The sequence below is a fragment of the Salmo trutta genome, chromosome 39 (genome assembly GCF_901001165.1).
Source record: "Salmo trutta chromosome 39, fSalTru1.1, whole genome shotgun sequence".
Lineage (NCBI taxonomy): Eukaryota > Metazoa > Chordata > Actinopteri > Salmoniformes > Salmonidae > Salmo > Salmo trutta.
The window spans coordinates 706,640-726,167 of record NC_042995.1 but is presented as its reverse complement, the minus strand read 5'-3'; the positions used below and the strand labels follow the sequence as shown (position 1 = coordinate 726,167).

The window sequence follows — 19,528 nt, the reverse complement described above, 5'->3', positions numbered from 1 at the left end:
AAACGACTAGATGTTTGTGCTCTAACTTATTTTAGTAGACAGTCCGAGATGAGCCGCTTACATGTGTATTTAGCCTCGGATAAATAGCTCACCTTTCAAACTTATATGGCTTGAGTGACAGGGAGGGAGAGCCTATTGAGGTCAAATTATTTGCATATATCCTCCTCTTTACACACCTTAACCTGTCAAATCGCCCCGTTGGCAGGATCGTCAAAGCCATTTACCTTATATGGCCACGCACGAAGTTGATTGACAGTATGTACACGCCCCTCCACTCGCTACTCTCCTCCCCGTTTGTCTTGCGATGCCTGTAGCCTACTACCATCCTGCCCGAACATTTTCCTACAGAAGCGGAGCGCTGGGGAAAAGCGTAGTGGGGATGAGCAAGGTTACTACCTAGCAATAGCCTACGGATACACATGGAGTCTCCATCATCTCTGCAAGTGTGCGTCTCTCACCAAGTCTAAAGTCGTTCATTAGAGTCTCCAGCAAATAGTGAAACTATATATTTCCTTCTTTCGGGTCTTTTTATTTCTTTCTATGCATTATATTTCCTGATAGGACTGGCATGAACGTGGATTTGGACATTTGATTAGGCACAGCCGGATTCCTTTTTTTCGTGGAACAGTCTCCTTTCTGCGCTCCGCACACAGAGCATCATCATGGACGTTTTGGCGAATCACGGTATTTTTCAGGAACTCCAGCTCGTGCATGACACCGGCTACTTCTCTGCGATGCCTTCGCTGGAGGAGAACTGGCAGCAGGTGACTATAGAGTTTCAATCGTTAGCTATATCAATCGTTAACTGTAGCTATATTGCTGATGGTGGTTTGGCAAAGCCACCGAAGTGCGCTCGAATCACTGACATAGGTGTCAACTTTCCTCCAATACCTTGCATCACAAGTTCAGAGAGAGAGGTACTATAGCCTAAATGTAAGAGTAACTTGTCAAATAGATGAGTCTATGAAAGGAAACTGCTGCGCTATTGCAATTAAATCTTCATACTAGGCAATTAAATCTGCACCGATGTATTGTTACGCTGTTGTTAAGAATATGACCCTGTGTGATTAATTTGAAGCATGTGGTCTAATATGAACAGTGTCGCAATGTAAACTTGTACCAAGTATGATTGTGTTATGATATTAGATCATACCAGCGGAGTGCTGTTCTGTGTTGAGCCGAGCGCAGGTTGTTATTCGCTGCAGTTAATGTATCCTTCACCGGTGCGCATGGTCTCAGCTGTCAAAAACAATTAGGGAAAAGCGGTCATAATTTCGACAGGGAAGATGTAGATCTCTGAATAATAAAAACAGTGCTTTGTACATAAATAATGCATCTGCTTCCGTCGGATTACTTGTTTTGAAACCCTCGGCGGCATGAGGCGAGGAGGTTCCCCATTCAAATGCATAATGTATTATCGCAGATGTATAGGGTTGCCGTTCGAGATAAGCAAGTGGTCTTTTTACAAGATGCTGTGGAAATGGAGAATAGGAAGAGAGGGATTATAATGAGAGAATGATATGGTCCAGGAGTCAAGCCTCGGGGTTTCCGAGTCACATTGTGTCATAGTTTTTATTAGCACAGGCTCTAGTGAAATGTCACGCCGGGGGACACATGGTGAAACCAACGTACTGCTCTACTCTCCGTAGACTAGTATCCTTTCAGTTACCTTTCAGTTACTAGTCCAACGCTCTAACCACTAGTCTACCTGCCGCCCCATTTAAAGAACCACGCGGTTGCCATGCGGCATGCCATCCACCTGCACTGATGCAAGCGGTTTGGGATGATCATTTTCGCCACCAGCATCGCTGGGCTGCAGGCAACAGCAGTGCATGGTAATTTGATGCCGGCTACTTGTGCCAGTAGAGTTCTTGTGTGTAAATGAAGGCTAGTGGTCAGTCAGTGGTCCATGACCATGGCTCTACCCTCTCTAGTCACCTTCTTAATTGGCTTCCCGCTGTCAGCCACTCAAACATCCAGACTAACTCAAGATCACTGTCCAGTCACACACCAGATATTACTGCAGTCAGTTGAAAGACTATGTAACCATTGATAAATGTCATATTACTGACATGGCTCTGCCCTGGCCTGGAGAATAAAACCTCTCATCAATCTGGTAGAATACTAGCCTGGAGAATAAAACCTCTCATCAATCTGGTATAATACTAGCCTGGAGAATAAAACCTCATTAATCTAGTAGAATACTAGCCTGGGGGAATAAAACCTCTCATCAATCTGGTAGAATACTAGCCTGGGGGAATAAAACCTCTCATCAATCTGGTAGAATACTAGCCTGGGGGAATAAAACCTCTCATCAATCTGGTAGAATACTAGCCTGGAGAATAAAACCTCTCATCAATCTGGTAGAATACTAGCCTGGAGAATAAAACCTCATTAATCTAGTAGAATACTAGCCTGGGGGAATAAAACCTCTCATCAATCTGGTAGAATCCTAGCCTGGAGAATAAAACCTCTCATCAATCTTGTAGAATACTAGCCTGGAGAATAAAACCTCTCATCAATCTGGTAGAATACTAGCCTGGAGAATAAAACCTCTCATCAATCTGGTAGAATACTAGCCTGGAGAATAAAACCTCTCATCAATCTGGTGGAATACTAGCCTGGAGAATAAAACCTCTCATCAATCTGGTAGAATACTAGCCTGGAGAATAAAACCTCTCATCAATCTGGTAGAATACTAGCCTGGAGAATAAAACCTCTCATCAATCTGGTAGAATCCTGGCCTGGAGAATAAAACCTCATCAATCTAGTAGAATACTAGCCTGGGGGAATAAAACCTCTCATCAATCTGGTAGAATACTAGCCTGGGGGAATAAAACCTCTCATCAATCTGGTAGAATACTAGCCGGGGGGAATAAAACCCTTAGTCAATCTGGTAGAATTTTGACCTAGGGGAATAAAACCTCTCATCAATCTGGTAGAATACTAGCCTGGGGGAATAAAACCTCTCATCAATCTGGTAGAATGAATGGCAAATCCAGGCGGACATAGGCCTAGTGTAGTTTCAAAATGTTGTACTCTAGAGACACAGCCTATTGTACTGACAATGTATATGCTTGCAATATTTCCTAGATGTTTGTGTGAGTGAATGAAAAATGTCTCAAGGTCTCGAGTTGACATCCCCAGACCAGATAACTTATTATAACAGACCTGTCTACCTGACGGCAGCCACTCAGGGACATGCGACTGGCATTGTCCACCTCCATGGAGAAATATTCCCTGTATAAAACACATAAAACTCTGCCTGACACATTGAACAATGTTTTCTTAATGCTGTGGCCCACAGTAGAGATGTGATGCTTTAAGGGATGCTGTGATAGAACGTTGGTTTTAAAGGGCACCGCATGTTAGTCACCACTGTCAATGTCGTGGTGTTCCCTCCTCCCTGTCTACAGGGCATCAATCAAATGGTTATGGCATCAGCTGCTAGGCCTACACGAGGTGAGACTGCCCGACCATAGAACATGAATAGGATGCGCAATACAATAAACAGATTCTGCACCCAACCATTACCCGAGTAGGAGCACATTGCCTATTTTGTCACATGACTGACAGACCAGCTGCCTTGATAGAATTTGCAGAGTGTTTTGTTATTCCCTGTATACCCAGTTGGTAGATGTAGAATTATCACTGGCCACATCACATGGACGGCATGGCTACACTGTAATACTACAGCCACAACACAAGGGCTGGCTGACATTGACCTACAGACACAGTCTGTCTGTCCTCCAACACACTCACTCTGTCCTTCAGGGTTCACTCACAGTAAGGGATGTCTAGTCAGTATTCAGGCAACATGGCTGAATATCACTCTACCATATCAGAGATGTGGTTGGTTTCTAAATGGAGGGAAAGGAATATAGCATGTCTGTATAGAGGAGCTGTGTGTGGGTGTGTGTGTGTGTGTGTGTGTGTGTGTGTGTGTGTGTGTGTGTGTGTGTGTGCGTGCATATGTGCGTGCGTGGAGATCTCCAGCAACCTGGCAGGCAGCAGGGTGGTTGATGAGGGAGGGAGGGGAAGAGAGAGAGAGAGAGCATGAGGAGAAGAAAGAGGAGAGGAGAGGGCAGGAGAAGGGGAGAGAGGAGAAACGAGAGGAGAGGATGGAAGAAGAGGGGAGAGAATAGGAGGAGAGAGTAGAAGAAAGAGGAGCGAGGATAGGAGGAGAGGGCAGGAGAAGAAAGCAGAGAGAGGAGAGGAGACAAGAAGAGAGGGAAGGAGAGGAGAGGGGAGAATCGAGAGGAGAAACGAGAACAGAACAGGAGAGGAGGAGAGAGAGTTGAGACAAGAGGATGGGAGAGGAGAGAAGGAGAGGAGAGAAGGAGAGGAGAGAAGGAGAGGAGAGGAGGACAGTGAGATAGAGGAGTGAAGTGCCAAGCATGCACATTTGCTACTGCAGGGTTTCACAGTCCACTGGGCCAAGCCTGCAGGAGCAGATAGATAGAAAGATGTAGAGATAGAGAGAGTCAAAGAAAAGCATGAAGAGACACACATGGAGCTGGACTGACTGACCGGCTTTCCCTTTGACTGACCAGGGAATCTGCCCCAGAGTATCGTGTGTGTGTGTGTGTGTGTGTGTGTGTGTGTGTGTGTGTGTGTGTGTGTAATCCTCAGTAGGGCCCCAGCTGCTTTCTTACACAGCTTGCAGACTGGAGGTGGAGAGCACTTACTCCCTCCCTCGCTCTTTCCTTCCTTCTCTCCTTCCATCTCTACCTCTCTCCTTCCCTTCCTCCTTTTCTCCCTCCTTCCCACCTCCTTAGCTCGTTCATATGAAATGAGGAATGAATTCCAATGGGATTGTCAGACGGCAACACTCTGGTTAGTGTGTAAGAGGACGTGTGTATACACACACACAAAAACACACACAAACACACACAAACAAACACACACAAACACACACAAACAAACACACACAAACACACAAAAACACACACAAACACACACAAACAAACACTAAAACACACAAACACACACTAAAACACACAAAAACACACGCACACATGAACACACACACAAAAACAAACACACACAAAACACACACACACACAAAAACACACACACACACACTAAAACAAACACACACACACACTAAAACAAACACACACACACACACAAAAACAAACACACACTAAAACACACACACACACACACACAAAAACACACACACACACACACAAACACACACACACACACACACACACACACATAAAAACACACACAAAAACACAAAAACTCACACAAAAACACACAAAAAGTGCTGTGTTTCTGATAAAATGTAAATGTAAAATAAGCTCCAGTGGGTTGTGAGTGCATGTTCTGTATGGGAAGATACAGGATATATCTAGCTTATTCTATTTCTGTCTTCACCACCAAGCCTGCAGTCCTCTCTAGCTTATTCTATTTCTGTCTTCACCACCAAGCCTGCAGTCCTCTCTAGCTTATTCTATTTCTGTCTTCACCACCAAGCCTGCAGTCCTCTCTAGCTTATTCTATTTCTGTCTTCACCACCAAGCCTGCAGTCCTCTCTAGCTTATTCTATTTCTGTCTTCACCACCAAGCCAGCAGTCTTCTCTAGCTTATTCTATGTCTGTCTTCACCACCAAGCCAGCAGTCTTCTCTAGCTTGTTCTATTTCTGTCTTCACCACCAAGCCAGCAGTATTCTCTAACTTATTCTATTTCTGTCTTCACCACCAAGCCAGCAGTCTTCTCTAAATCAAATCAAATCAAATCAAATGTATTTATATAGCCCTTCGTATATCAGCTGAAATCTCAAAGTGCTGTACAGAAACCCAGCCTAAAACCCCAAACAGCAAGCAATGCATGTGAAAGAGGCACGGTGGCTAGGAAAAACTCCCTAGGAAAAACTCCCTAGAAAGGCCAAAAACCTAGGAAGAAACCTAGAGAGGAACCAGGCTATGAGGGGTGGCCAGTCCTCTTCTGGCTGTGCCGGGTGGATATTATAACAGAACATGGTCAAGATGTTAAAATGTTCATAAATGACCAGCATGGTCAAATAATAATAATCATAGTAGTTGTCGAGGGTGCAACAAGCACGTCCGGTGAACAGGTCAGGGTTCCGTAGCCGCAGGCAGAACAGTTGAAACTGGAGCAGCAGCATGGCCAGGTGGACTGGGGACAGCAAGGAGTCATCATGCCAGGTAGTCCCGAGGCATGGTCCTAGGGCTCAGGTCCTCCGAGAGAAAGAGAGAAAGAGAGAATTAGAGAGAGCATATTTAAATTCACACAGGACACCGGATAAGACAAGAGAATACTCCAGATGAAACAGACTGACCCTAGCCCCCCGGCACATAAACTACTGCAGCATAAATACTGGAGGCTGAGACAGGAGGGATCAGAAGACACTGTGGCTCCATCCGATGATACCCCCGGACAGGGCCAAACAGGCAGGATATAACCCCACCCACTTTGCCAAAGCACAGCCCCCACACCACTAGAGGGATGTCTACAACCACCAACTTACCGTCCGAAGACAAGGCCGAGTATAGCCCACAAAATTCTCCGCCATGGCACAACCCAAGGGGGGGCGCCAACCCAGACAGGAAGACCACTTCAGTGACTCAACCCACTCAAGTGATGCACCCCTCCCATGGACGGCATGGAAGAACACCAGTAAGTCAGTGACTCAGCCCCTGTAATAGGGTTAGAGGCAGAGAATCCCAGTGGAAAGAGGGGAACCGGCAAGGCAGACAGCAAGGGCGGTTCGTTGCTCCAGCCTTTCCGTTCACCTTCACACTCCTGGGCCAGACTACACTTAATCATAGGACCTACTGAAGAGATAAGTCTTCAGTAAAGACTTAAAGGTTGAGACTGAGTCTGCGTCTCTCACATGGGTAGGCAGACTATTCCATAAAAATGGAGCTCTATAGGAGAAAGCCCTACCTCCAGCCGTTTGCTTAGAAATTCTAGGGACAATTAGGAGGCCTGCGTCTTGTGACCGTAGCGTACGTGTAGGTATGTACGGCAGGACCAAATCGGAAAGATAGGTAGGAGCAAGCCCATGTAATGCTTTGTAGGTTAGCAGTAAAACCTTGAAATCAGCCCTTGCTTTAACAGGAAGCCAGTGTAGGGAGGCTAGCACTGGAGTAATATGATAAATTTTTTTGGTTCTAGTCAGGATTCTAGCAGCCGTATTTAGCACTAACTGAAGTTTGTTTAGTGCTTTATCCGGGTAGCCGGAAAGTAGAGCATTGCAGTAGTCCAGCCTAGAAGTAACAAAAGCATGGATTAATTTTTCTGCGTTATTTTTGGACAGAAAGTTTCTGATTTTTGCAATGTTACGTAGATGGAAAAAAAGCTGTCCTTGAAACAGTCTTGATATGTTCTTCAAAAGAGAGATCAGGGTCCAGAGTAACACCGAGGTCCTTCACAGTTTTATTTGAGACGACTGTACAACCATTCAGATTAATTGTCAGATTGAACAGAAGATCTCTTTGTTTCTTGGGACCTAGAACAAGCATCTCTGTTTTGTCCGAGTTTAAAAGTAGAAAGTTTGCAGCCATCCACTTCCTTATGTCTGAAACACAGGCTTCTAGCGAGGACAATTTTGGAGCTTCACCATGTTTCATTGAAATGTACAGCTGTGTGTCATCCGCATAGCAGTGAAATTTAACATTATGTTTTCGAATGACATCCCCAAGAGGTAAAATATATAGTGAAAACAATAGTGGTCCTAAAACGGAACCTTGAGGAACACCGAAATTTACAATTGATTTGTCAGAGGACAAACCATTCACAGAGACAAACTGATATCTTTCCGACAGATAAGATCTAAACCAGGCCAGAACTTGTCCATGTAGACCAATTTGGGTTTCCAATCTCTCCAAAAGAATGTGGTGATCGATGGTATCAAAAGCGGCACAAAGATCTAGGAGCACGAGGACAGATGCAGAGCCTCGGTCTGACGTCATTAGCTTATTCTATATCTGTCTTCACCACCAAGCCTGCAGTCCTCTCTAGCTTATTCTATGTCTGCCTTCACCACCAAGCCTGCAGTCCTCTCTAGTTTATTCTATATCTGTCTTCACCACCAAGCCTGCAGTCCTCTCTAGTTTATTCTATATCTGTCTTCACCACCAAGCCTGCAGTCCTCTCTAGTTTATTCTATATCTGTCTTCACCACCAAGCCAGCAGTCCTCTCTAACTTATTCTATATCTGTCTTCACCACCAAGCCTGCAGTCCTCTCTAGCTTATTCTATATCTGCCTTCACCACCAAGCCTGCAGTCCTCTCTAGCTTATTCTATATCTGTCTTCACCACCAAGCCTGCAGTCCTCTCTAACTTATTCTATGTCTGCCTTCACCACCAAGCCTGCAGTCCTCTCTAGCTTATTCTATGTCTGTCTTCACCACCAAGCCTGCAGTCCTCTCTAGCTTATTCTATATCTGTCTTCACCACCAAGCCTGCAGTCCTCTTTAGCTTATTCTATATCTGCCTTCACCACCAAGCCTGAGGTCCTCTCTAGCTTATTCTATGTCTGTCTTCACCACCAAGCCTGCGGTCCTCTCTAGCTTATTCTATATCTGCCTTCACCACCAAGCCTGCAGTCCTCTCTAGCTTATTCTATATCTGTCTTCACCACCAAGCCTGCAGTCCTCTCTAGAAGGGCCATGTTTCCTCGCGGATTCTGTTCTGATGCTGATAGGTTACTGGTATAGGAGCAGTCTTCAATTCAGCCATTCACTTATGGAAGGATTCATTCAATTCAATTATAGTATTTTTCCATACATTTTTCATTCATTTCCCCATTCGTAGTGAGAAAACCCTGAAATATTGTCAGACGTGCAGTAACTTGTATGATAAATCACTATCGTCATCTGATATGATCCAGATCTCTACATTTCAAAGTAATGAAGCAACGTAATACCAATTCTATCAAACCATCTCAAAGGAATCGGCAAGAAGAAAAAGTTTGGTGAGCAAAGCTTTGTTCCAATCACAGGAATCCAATAGATAATCATCATGTGGCTGGAGAGAGGATGGCGAGGACAGAGATTGTCCTGAGCTAACTTCACTCATGACACACGGTTTATGAAAGGGAGCTTCATGTGGTTGAGCGCCATTTCTCAGGAGGGCGTTACGCAGTACTCAGGAGCCACTATCTTATGACTGAGCGGCCATTTCTTAGAAAACAGGAGGACAGAATTCAGATGGACTAATGAAGTTATTTTCTGTAGCTAAGTCTAATAAAGTTATATTCTATTCTATTTGCAGTATCTAAGTCTAATACAGTTATATTCTGTTCTATTTGCTGTAGCTAAGTCTAATAAAGTTATATTCTGTTCTATTTGCTGTTTCTAACTCTTGTATCGTCGTCAGACCATACACTGGCATGACAATGAATTGACAGAGAGGAGCTGGCTAAACCTAACACAGACTGGACCACCAGGCTAATATAATGTATATAAATCTAACGTAGACTGGTCACCAGGCTAATATAATGTATAGAAACTAACACAGACTGGACCACCAGGCTAATCTAATGTATATAAACTAACATAGACTGGACCACCAGGCTAATATAATGTATATAAACTAGCACAGACTGGACCACCAGGCTAATATAATGTATAAAAACTAACACAGACTGGACCACCAGGCTAATATAATGTATAGAAACTAACACAGACTGGACCACCAGGCTAATATAATGTATAGAAACTAACACAGACTGGACCACCAGGCTAATATAATGTATAGAAACTAACACAGACTGGACCACCAGGCTAATATAATGTATAGAAACTAACACAGACTGGACCACCAGGCTAATATAATGTATAGAAACTAACACAGACTGGACTACCAGGCTAATCTAATGTATATAAACTAACACAGACTGGACCACCAGGCTAATCTAACGTATATAAACTAACACAGACTGGACCACCAGGCTAATCTAACGTATATAAACTAACACAGACTGGACCACCAGGCTAATCTAATGTATAGAAACTAACACAGACTGGAACACCAGGCTAATCTAATGTATATAAACTAACACAGACTGGACCACCAGGCTAATATAATGTATATAAACTAACACAGACTGGACCAGCAGGCTAATCTAATGTATATAAACTAACACAGACTGGACCACCAGGCTAATATAATGTATATAAACTAACGTAGACTGGAACACCAGGCTAATATAATGTATATAAACTAACACAGACTGGAACACCAGGCTAATATAATGTATAGAAACTAACACAGACTGGACCACCAGGCTAATATAATGTATATAAAGTTACACAGACTGGACCACCAGGCTAATATAATGTATATAAACTAACACAGACTGGACCACCAGGCTAATATAATGTATATAAAGTTACACAGACTGGACCAGCAGGCTAATATAATGTTTATAAATCTAACACAGACTAGACCACCAGGCTAATCTAACGTATATAAACTAACACAGACTGGACCACCAGGCTAATCAAATGTATAGAAACTAACACAGACTGGAACACCAGGCTAATATAATGTATATAACACAGACTGGACCACCAGGCTAATCTAATGTATATAAACTAACACAGACTGGACCACCAGGCTAATATAATGTATATAAACTAACACAGACTGGACCACCAGGCTAATATAATGTATAGAAACTAACACAGACTGGACCACCAGGCTAATCTAATGTATATAAACTTACACAGACTGGAACACCAGGCTAATATAATGTATAGAAACTAACACAGACTGGAACACCAGGCTAATATAATGTATATAACACAGACTGGACCACCAGGCTAATCTAATGTATATAAACTAACAGAGACTGGACCACCAGGCTAATCTAATGTATAGAAACTAACACAGACTGGACCACCAGGCTAATCTAATGTATAGAAACTAACGTAGACTGGACCACCAGGCTAATCTAATGTATAGAAACTAACACAGACTGGACCACCAGGCTAATCTAACGTATAGAAACTAACACAGACTGGACCACCAGGCTAATCTAACGTATATAAACTAACACAGACTGGAACACCAGGCTAATCTAATGTATAGAAACTAACACAGACTGGAACACCAGGCTAATATAATGTATAGAAACTAACACAGACTGGAACACCAGGCTAATATAATGTATATAACACAGACTGGACCACCAGGCTAATCTAATGTATATAAACTAACACAGACTGGACCACCAGGCTAATATAATGTATATAAACTAACACAGACTGGACCACAAGGCTAATATAATGTATATAAACTAACACAGACTGGAACACCAGGCTAATCAAATTTATAGAAACTAACACAGACTGGAACACCAGGCTAATATAATGTATATAACACAGACTGGACCACCAGGCTAATCTAATGTATATAAACTAACAGACTGGAACACCAGGCTAATATAATGTATATAAACTAACACAGACTGGAACACCAGGCTAATATAATGTATATAAACTAACACAGACTGGAACACCAGGCTAATATAATGTATAGAAACTAACACAGACTGGACCACCAGGCTAATCTAATGTATAGAAACTAACACAGACTGGAACACCAGGCTAATATAATGTATATAACACAAACTGGACCACCAGGCTAATCTAATGTATATAAACTAACAGACTGGAACACCAGGCTAATATAATGTATATAAACTAACACAGACTGGAACACCAGGCTAATATAATGTATATAAACTAACACAGACTGGAACACCAGGCTAATATAATGTATAGAAACTAACACAGACTGGACCACCAGGCTAATCTAATGTATAGAAACTAACACAGACTGGAACACCAGGCTAATATAATGTATAGAAACTAACACAGACTGGACCACCAGGCTAATATAATGTATAGAAACTAACACAGACTGGACTACCAGGCTAATATAATGTATATAAACTAACACAGACTGGACCACCAGGCTAATATAATGTATATGAACTAACACAGACTGGACCACCAGGCTAATATAATGTATATAAACTAACACAGACTGGAACACCAGGCTAATATAATGTATATAAACTAACACAGACTGGACCACCAGGCTAATATAATGTATAAAAACTAACACAGACTGGACCACCAGGCTAATCTAATGTATAGAAACTAACACAGACTGGAACACCAGGCTAATATATTGTATAGAAACTAACACAGACTGGACCACCAGGCTAATATAATGTATAGAAACTAACACAGACTGGACCACCAGGCTAATATAATGTATAGAAACTAACACAGACTGGACCACCAGGCTAATATAATGTATAGAAACTAACACAGACTGGACCACCAGGCTAATATAATGTATAGAAACTAACGTAGACTGGACCACCAGGCTAATATAATGTATAGAAACTAACACAGACTGGACCACCAGGCTAATATAATGTATAGAAACTAACACAGACTGGACCACCAGGCTAATCTAATGTATAGAAACTAACACAGACTGGACCACCAGGCTAATCTAATGTATAGAAACTAACACAGACTGGACCACCAGGCTAATCTAATGTATAGAAACTAACACAGACTGGACCACCAGGCTAATATAATGTATATAAACTAACACAGACTGGACCACCAGGCTAATATAATGTATAGAAACTAACGTAGACTGGACCACCAGGCTAATATAATGTATATAAACTAATACAGACTGGACCACCAGGCTAATATAATGTATATAAACTAACACAGACTGGACCACCAGGCTAATCTAATCTAACTCTAACAATAGAGTTCAGAGTGCAATTCAGACCAGATACAATGACTGACAGCAAGGAGATTCTTAATGAGATTCCTATTGCACTGTCAGGGAGAAAAATGACATGCATACAAACATTTTAGAAGGCTGTTGCTAAAAGCAAGCCCTCATTATTCAACGGGCATTCAAGCACTCCACTGTGAATAATTTCATCATCATCATTGTGTGTGTGTGTGTGTGTGTGTCACCCTCTGACCTCAGAACACATCTTTTAATTAAGTGATCGGACCACAATGCACTCTGCCTGCTCCTCCAAGAGGTGAGCTCGTCATTCAACAAGCGAGAAGATGATTGCGGGTGATGGGTGGGTGATGCATTGAAAAGGAGGCGACGGAGAGCTGGAGTGTTGATGAAGTAAAGAAGAAGAGGATGGAGGGAGGAGACGATGCATTCATTTGTCTGGCTCGTCTCGTTCGGAGGAGTGACTGTCACGTCAGTAGCACCCGCTTGGAGAGACGATGAGAGGAGAGGGGGGAAGAGGGGATGAGGAGAAGGAGAAAAGGGGAGGGAAAGCACATCTTTATGTATGGGTTCTGTCATCTCCGCGCTGGACGAGCACGTCGAGCATATCTGGCAACCCTGCCCTGGGGGGATTTGATTAACAGTGAGGAGAGGGAGCCAGTCATTTATTCTCACACCAGACTCACACATGGCCAGGCAATGACTTTCACATCATTTGAGTGGAGATGGGAAGCTGTTACAGTGCTTTAGAGTGATCCGACATGCCTCGTCGCAATTCATCCTGGCATTGCAACCAGAGAGAGAGAGAGAGAGAGAGAGACAGGGCTCAGACATTTCCGACATGTCCTTAAAATTTGGCATTTTGGCAATTCTTCTATCCTCTCTCGGTCTCGGTCTGTCTTCCTGCCTGCCTGTCTTCCTGTCTTCCTGCCTGTTTGTCTGCCTGTCTGACTGCCTGTCTCTCTCTCACACACTCAGCATCGGTGAGGAACTGGAAGACTGAGAAGGTTCACCATTCTTGTTATCTAAGACCATGGAGTTTTGTTCCAACTGAACAGTGTACCAAGGATACATGGTACTTGACTTGTCTGCCCTATTCCTCTATAACCTTTTACCCCAGACAAACGTCAATGGAAGCTGTCCAAGCATGCCAAATCAATGATCAACCGCTGTTGACAACCAAACACAAAATCAACCTCAGATCTCTCCAGTCTAGCAACACCTGTTGCTAAGCAGCCGGCACCGAGCACCAGGCAGGCTTAGGATCATTTGTTTGTTTAGTCTGCAACGATAATCCCACCTACCCATGGAACATCGAGGTCTAGAGAAGGGAGATGTCAAATCTGTTTTCTCCATCCTCATTTATTCCGTTCCTCACCTTTCTGGTAAAGTGGATTGGAGGAGAGGATCCCAGGACCCTGCCCTCTGATCTCCTCCTCCTATGCTCTTTGAGAGAGAGGAGAGGAATGGAGGAAACAAGGACGGAGGAAGCAAGGATTGACATCTAGTAACAGCCAAAGAGTCCTTTACTGGGACGTGGAAGGAGAGAGTTAAACAGTAGTGCACTTTAGATCAGAAGTAGTGCACTATATATGAAAAAGGATGCCCTTTCAGATGCACCCAGAAACAGAATGGGGAAGCCTTACAGACAGGAACGTAGTGCAGGATAAACGTCTGTGGTTTAGGCACGGTTCAGCCTCTGTCATATTGGTAGTTACCCATGGATGATGGTGAGGGAGATTGGGCTATAGAGTTACCCATGGATGACGGTGAGGGAGATTGGGATATAGAGTTACCCATGGATGAGGGAGATTGGGATATAGAGTTACCCATGGATGAGGGAGATTGGGATATAGAGTTACCCATGGATGAGGGAGATTGAGATATAGAGTTACCCATGGATGAGGGAGATTGAGATATAGAGTTACCCATGGATGACGGTGAGGTAGATTGGGATATAGAGTTACCCATGGATGAGGGAGATTGGGATATAGAGTTACCCATGGATGAGGGAGATTGGGATATAGAGTTACCCATGGTTGATGGTGAGGGAGATTGAGATATAGAGTTACCCATAGATGAGGGAGATTGGGATATAGAGTTACCCATGGATGAGGGAGATTGATATATAGAGTTACCCATGGATGAGGGAGGTTGGGATATAGAGTTACCCATGGATGAGGGAGATTGGGATATAGAGTTATCCATGGATGAGACGGTGAGTTAGTTTTGGATATAGAGTTACCCATGGATGAGGGAGATTGGGATATAGAGTTACCCATGGATGACGGTGAGGTAGATTGGGATATAGAGTTACCCATGGATGAGGGAGATTGATATATAGAGTTACCCATGGATGAGGGAGGTTGGGATATAGAGTTACCCATGGATGAGGGAGATTGGGATATAGAGTTATCCATGGATGAGACGGTGAGTTAGTTTTGGATATAGAGTTACCCATGGATGAGGGAGATTGGGATATAGAGTTACCCATGGATGACGGTGAGGTAGATTGGGATATAGAGTTACCCATGGATGAGGGAGATTGGGCTATAGAGTTACCCATGGATGACGGTGAGGTAGATTGGGATATAGAGTTACCCATGGATGATGGTGAGGTAGATTGGGATATAGAGTTACCCATGGATGAGGGAGGTTGGGATATAGAGTTACCCATGGATGAGGGAGATTGGGCTATAGAGTTACCCATGGATGACGTTGAGGGAGATTGGGATATAGAGTTACCCATGGTTGATGGTGAGGGAGATTGGGATATAGAGTTACCCATGGATGAGGGAGATTGATATATAGAGTTACCCATGGATGAGGGAGGTTGGGATATAGAGTTACCCATGGATGAGGGAGATTGGGATATAGAGTTACCCATGGATGAGGGAGATTGGGCTATAGAGTTACCCATGGATGACGGGGAGTTAGTTTTGGATATAGAGTTACCCATGGATGAGGGAGATTGGGATATAGAGTTACCCATGGATGAGGGAGATTGAGATATAGAGTTACCCATGGATGACGGTGAGGTAGATTGGGATATAGAGTTACCCATGGATGATGGTGAGGTAGATTGGGATATAGAGTTACCCATGGATGAGGGAGGTTGGGATATAGAGTTACCCATGGATGAGGGAGGTTGGGATATAGAGTTACCCATGGATGAGGGAGGTTGGGATATAGAGTTACCCATGGATGAGGGAGATTGAGATATAGAGTTACCCATGGATGATGATGAGGGAGATTGAGATGAATGAGAGAGTGAGGGACTGACCACATGAGAGTGCAGTGCAGTTAGATTCAGAATGTAAAGTGACCTTGGCTTCCTTTACTGTGTCTTCATAGATGGACGGAGACACAGGGAGAGACAAGGACCATTGACCAAGTGTAAACACTGATGGTTGTGTTTGTTAATGTCACTCTCATCAATCACAGGCCTGAAGAGCCCCACGGTGACGACAGCAAGGACACACAGACGTACGGCTCCCTAATAGGGACTGTCAGGGATGAACAACCAACTCATATGGTTGTTTAGAGTACAATATAACTTTATTGTCTATATGTTACAGCGAACAACAGAAATGTCTTCTGCTCCGTTCTCAATGGGGTGAAGTGGAGAGTTCCATTATGTTCATTAGAGAAGTGTGCCATTACGTTTTAGGGATGTTGTAACCCATCATGTGGTGTTCAGGGTAGTCTTGGCACGGAGAAGAGGTTTGTTGTAGGATGCTGAAGATGTGGTGGTTTTGAGTTGCCCAATAAGAGCTGTGTGTGTGTGTGTGTGTGTGTGTGTGTGTGTGTGTGTGTGTGTGTGTGTGTGAGAGAGTGTGAGGTTCCTGTGTGTCTTCAGCTCTGTGGCCCAATATGCAAACCCAGCGGTATTTCCATATGCTCTGAGTAATCATTTCCTCAGTTCCAACACGACCTGGCTGCTCTCCAGTCAGCCAGTGTGTGTCAGGACCTCGATGTAATGTCCCCCCTCCTCCCTCTGCTGTCTCTCACTCAGAGAAATGCAGGCTGCTGGCTGGACCCGGCTGCTGGAATGCATTATGCACTATCAGCTGTAGTGCATCAGCGGTGGTTAGGCTACGGTTATACTATAGACAGTAATGCCCAGGCTTTAGCTCAGAGGGCTAAGTTCAGACCTAGATTTGAACCCCGGTCAGTTACATTGTGGTTCACCAAACCACCTATGTTACAATAGCAGCTACAGGCTAACTCTGCTGGGATTGGAGGAGAGGAGGGTGGCTGGTTTTACAGAAACTAATGCTAGGCTGGTCTCTATTTAGTCTCCAGACTATCTTATCCCCCAGTGATTTGATGAATCCTGGGGCAAGTCATTCCTTCTTCTGACATCAGTGGCATGGTTTTGATCAGTACAATTGGTCTGTCTCAATGCACTACCAGTATAGACCTATAGAAGGCCTATATTTGGCCAAAGAGGAAATCCTTCCAGCAGTTGATCCTATTTACTGTGATCTTGTGACACCAGTTCCTGTCCTGCAGCCATTTTAGAGCATATGTATGTCTATGATGTTCTGTCTCCCAGGCAATATACAATAGACTGTCTCCCCCACCTCTCCCTGGCCCACTACTGTACACTCTTGGCCTAGATAGGCCATAAACATTTGGTTATAAAAAGGAGGGAATTAATTACCCAGTCAAACAAATGGCTTTGGTGTAACGTTGGACACCTCAGACAGTTCCAACAGGGGAGTTATTTGGGTCGCTAGCTATTTTAGTCCCGGTGATGTTGCCGGGAATACCTTAGGGAACAGACTGTGTTTTATAAGAGAGCCCATCAATCATTTTGGTGTGTGTGTGTGTGTGTGTGTGTGTGTGTGTGTGTGTGTGTGTGTGTGTGTGTGTGTGTGTGTGTGTGTGTGTGTGTGTGTGTGTGTGTGTGTGTGTGTGTGTGTGTGTGTGTGTGTGTGTGGGAGGGAGGGAGGGAGGGAGGGAGGGAGGGAGGGAGCTATAGCAAGGCAGTGATCTGTGTACATTATTACCTGTATGCTTCTACATGCCCTACTGTATAATGATGTGTTCTTGTCGTAGCCGGCTGGGACCACTCTCTCTATGAGGTTCAGTGGAGCAGGTCCCAGGTGTCTGCTGGGACCACTCTCTCTATGAGGTTCAGTGGAGCAGGTCCCAGGTGTCTGCTGGGACCACTCTCTCTATGAGGTTCAGTGGAGCAGGTCCCAGGTGTCTGCTGGGACCACTCTCTCTACGAGGTTCAGTGGAGCAGGTCCCAGGTGCCTGCTGGGACCACTCTCTCTACGAGGTTCAGTGGAGCAGGTCCCAGGTGCCTGCTGGGACCACTCTCTCTACGAGGTTCAGTGGAGCAGGTCCCAGGTGCCTGCTGGGACCACTCTCTCTACGAGGTTCAGTGGAGCAGGTCCCAGGTGTCTGCTGGGACACTCTCTCTATGAGGTTCAGTGGAGCAGGTCCCAGGTGTCTGCTGGGACCACTCTCTCTATGAGGTTCAGTGGAGCAGGTCCCAAGTGCCTGCTGGGACCACTCTCTCTATGAGGTTCAGTGAAGCAGGTCCCAGGTGCCTGTTGGGACCACTCTCTCTATGAGGTTCAGTGGAGCAGGTCTCATGTGTTCACTTAAATCACAACTAGTCTGAATGTTTTAAGCCTGAACTGGTGCAACCAGTGAACCCACAGCCAAGGGACTGTGGGCTGGTGTTTTCCTTCTAAACAGTCCCCCATAGCTCCAACCAACCAGGCAACATCAACCGGTCAGGACGGTGCAGCTGTAGAAAATTATCTTTATAATCTGGGGACCCATGACAAATATATTTTGTCTCCTGACGGGGAAAAGGTTTTGTTGTGCCCTCTTCATGACTGTCTTGGTGTGTTTGGACCATGATAGTTTATCGGTGATGTGGACACCAAGGAGCTTGAAACTCTCGACCGGCTCCACTACAGCCCTGTCGATGTGAATGGGGGCCTGTTCGACCCTTCTTTTCCTGTAGTCCACAATCAGCTCCTTTGTCGTGCTCATGTTGAGGGAGAGGCTGTTATCCTGGAACCACACTGCCAGGTCTCTGACCTCCTCCCTATAGGTTGTCTCATCGTTGTCGGTGATCAGGCCTACCACTGTTGGGTCGTCAGCAAACTTAATGATGGTGTTGGAGTCGTGCTTGGCCATGCAGTCGTGGTTGAACAGGGAGTACAGGAGGGGACTAAGCACGCACCCCTGAGGGGCCCCTGTGTTGATGATCAGTGTTGCAGATGTGTTGTTGCCCTTATCAGATAAACTCTTCAGTCTCACCTTTCATACTACTATACTGCACTAATTTCCTTTTAAATAGGACCTGCCTGCCAAGCCTGAATCAATCAAATACGAGCTTACAAAACAGGTTTCCAGGCCGGAGCCAATCAAACATAGGCTTATAAAATAGGCTTCCAAGCCTGAACCAATCAAATACAGGCTTACAAAACCGAGATCCAGTCTCTTGTTTATTATTATGGTGTCTGACTCGTACTATGCCCTGCGTCCATGTGACAGACAGCTCACACGTGCACACACTCACTCACACAACACACACACAGAAGCAAAAGTCTGGTTGTAGTGCTTCTATCTTCACTAAAAAGAGACTCAGTTATTAAGAAGAGGCTCAGTTATTAAGAAGAGGCTCAGTTATTAAGAAGAGGCTCAGTTATCAAGAAGAGGCTCAGTTATCAAGAAGAGGCTCAGTTATCAAGAAGAGGCTCAGTTATCAAGAAGAGGCTCAGTTA

General features: G+C 44.4%; 1 protein-coding gene across 1 annotated transcript in view; it reads left to right on the top strand.

Annotated features, from left to right (window-relative positions):
* Positions 1 to 331: 331 nt before the first annotated feature.
* LOC115179485 (Krueppel-like factor 7) overlaps positions 332 to 19,528 on the top strand; it is a 57,523-nt gene continuing 38,326 nt past the window's right edge. Inside the window, exon 1 of the mRNA XM_029741030.1 lies at positions 332 to 764. Within this exon, the coding sequence (XP_029596890.1) occupies positions 663 to 764 (102 nt within the window). The 5' untranslated portion in view covers positions 332 to 662. The remainder of the gene's footprint in view (positions 765 to 19,528) is intronic.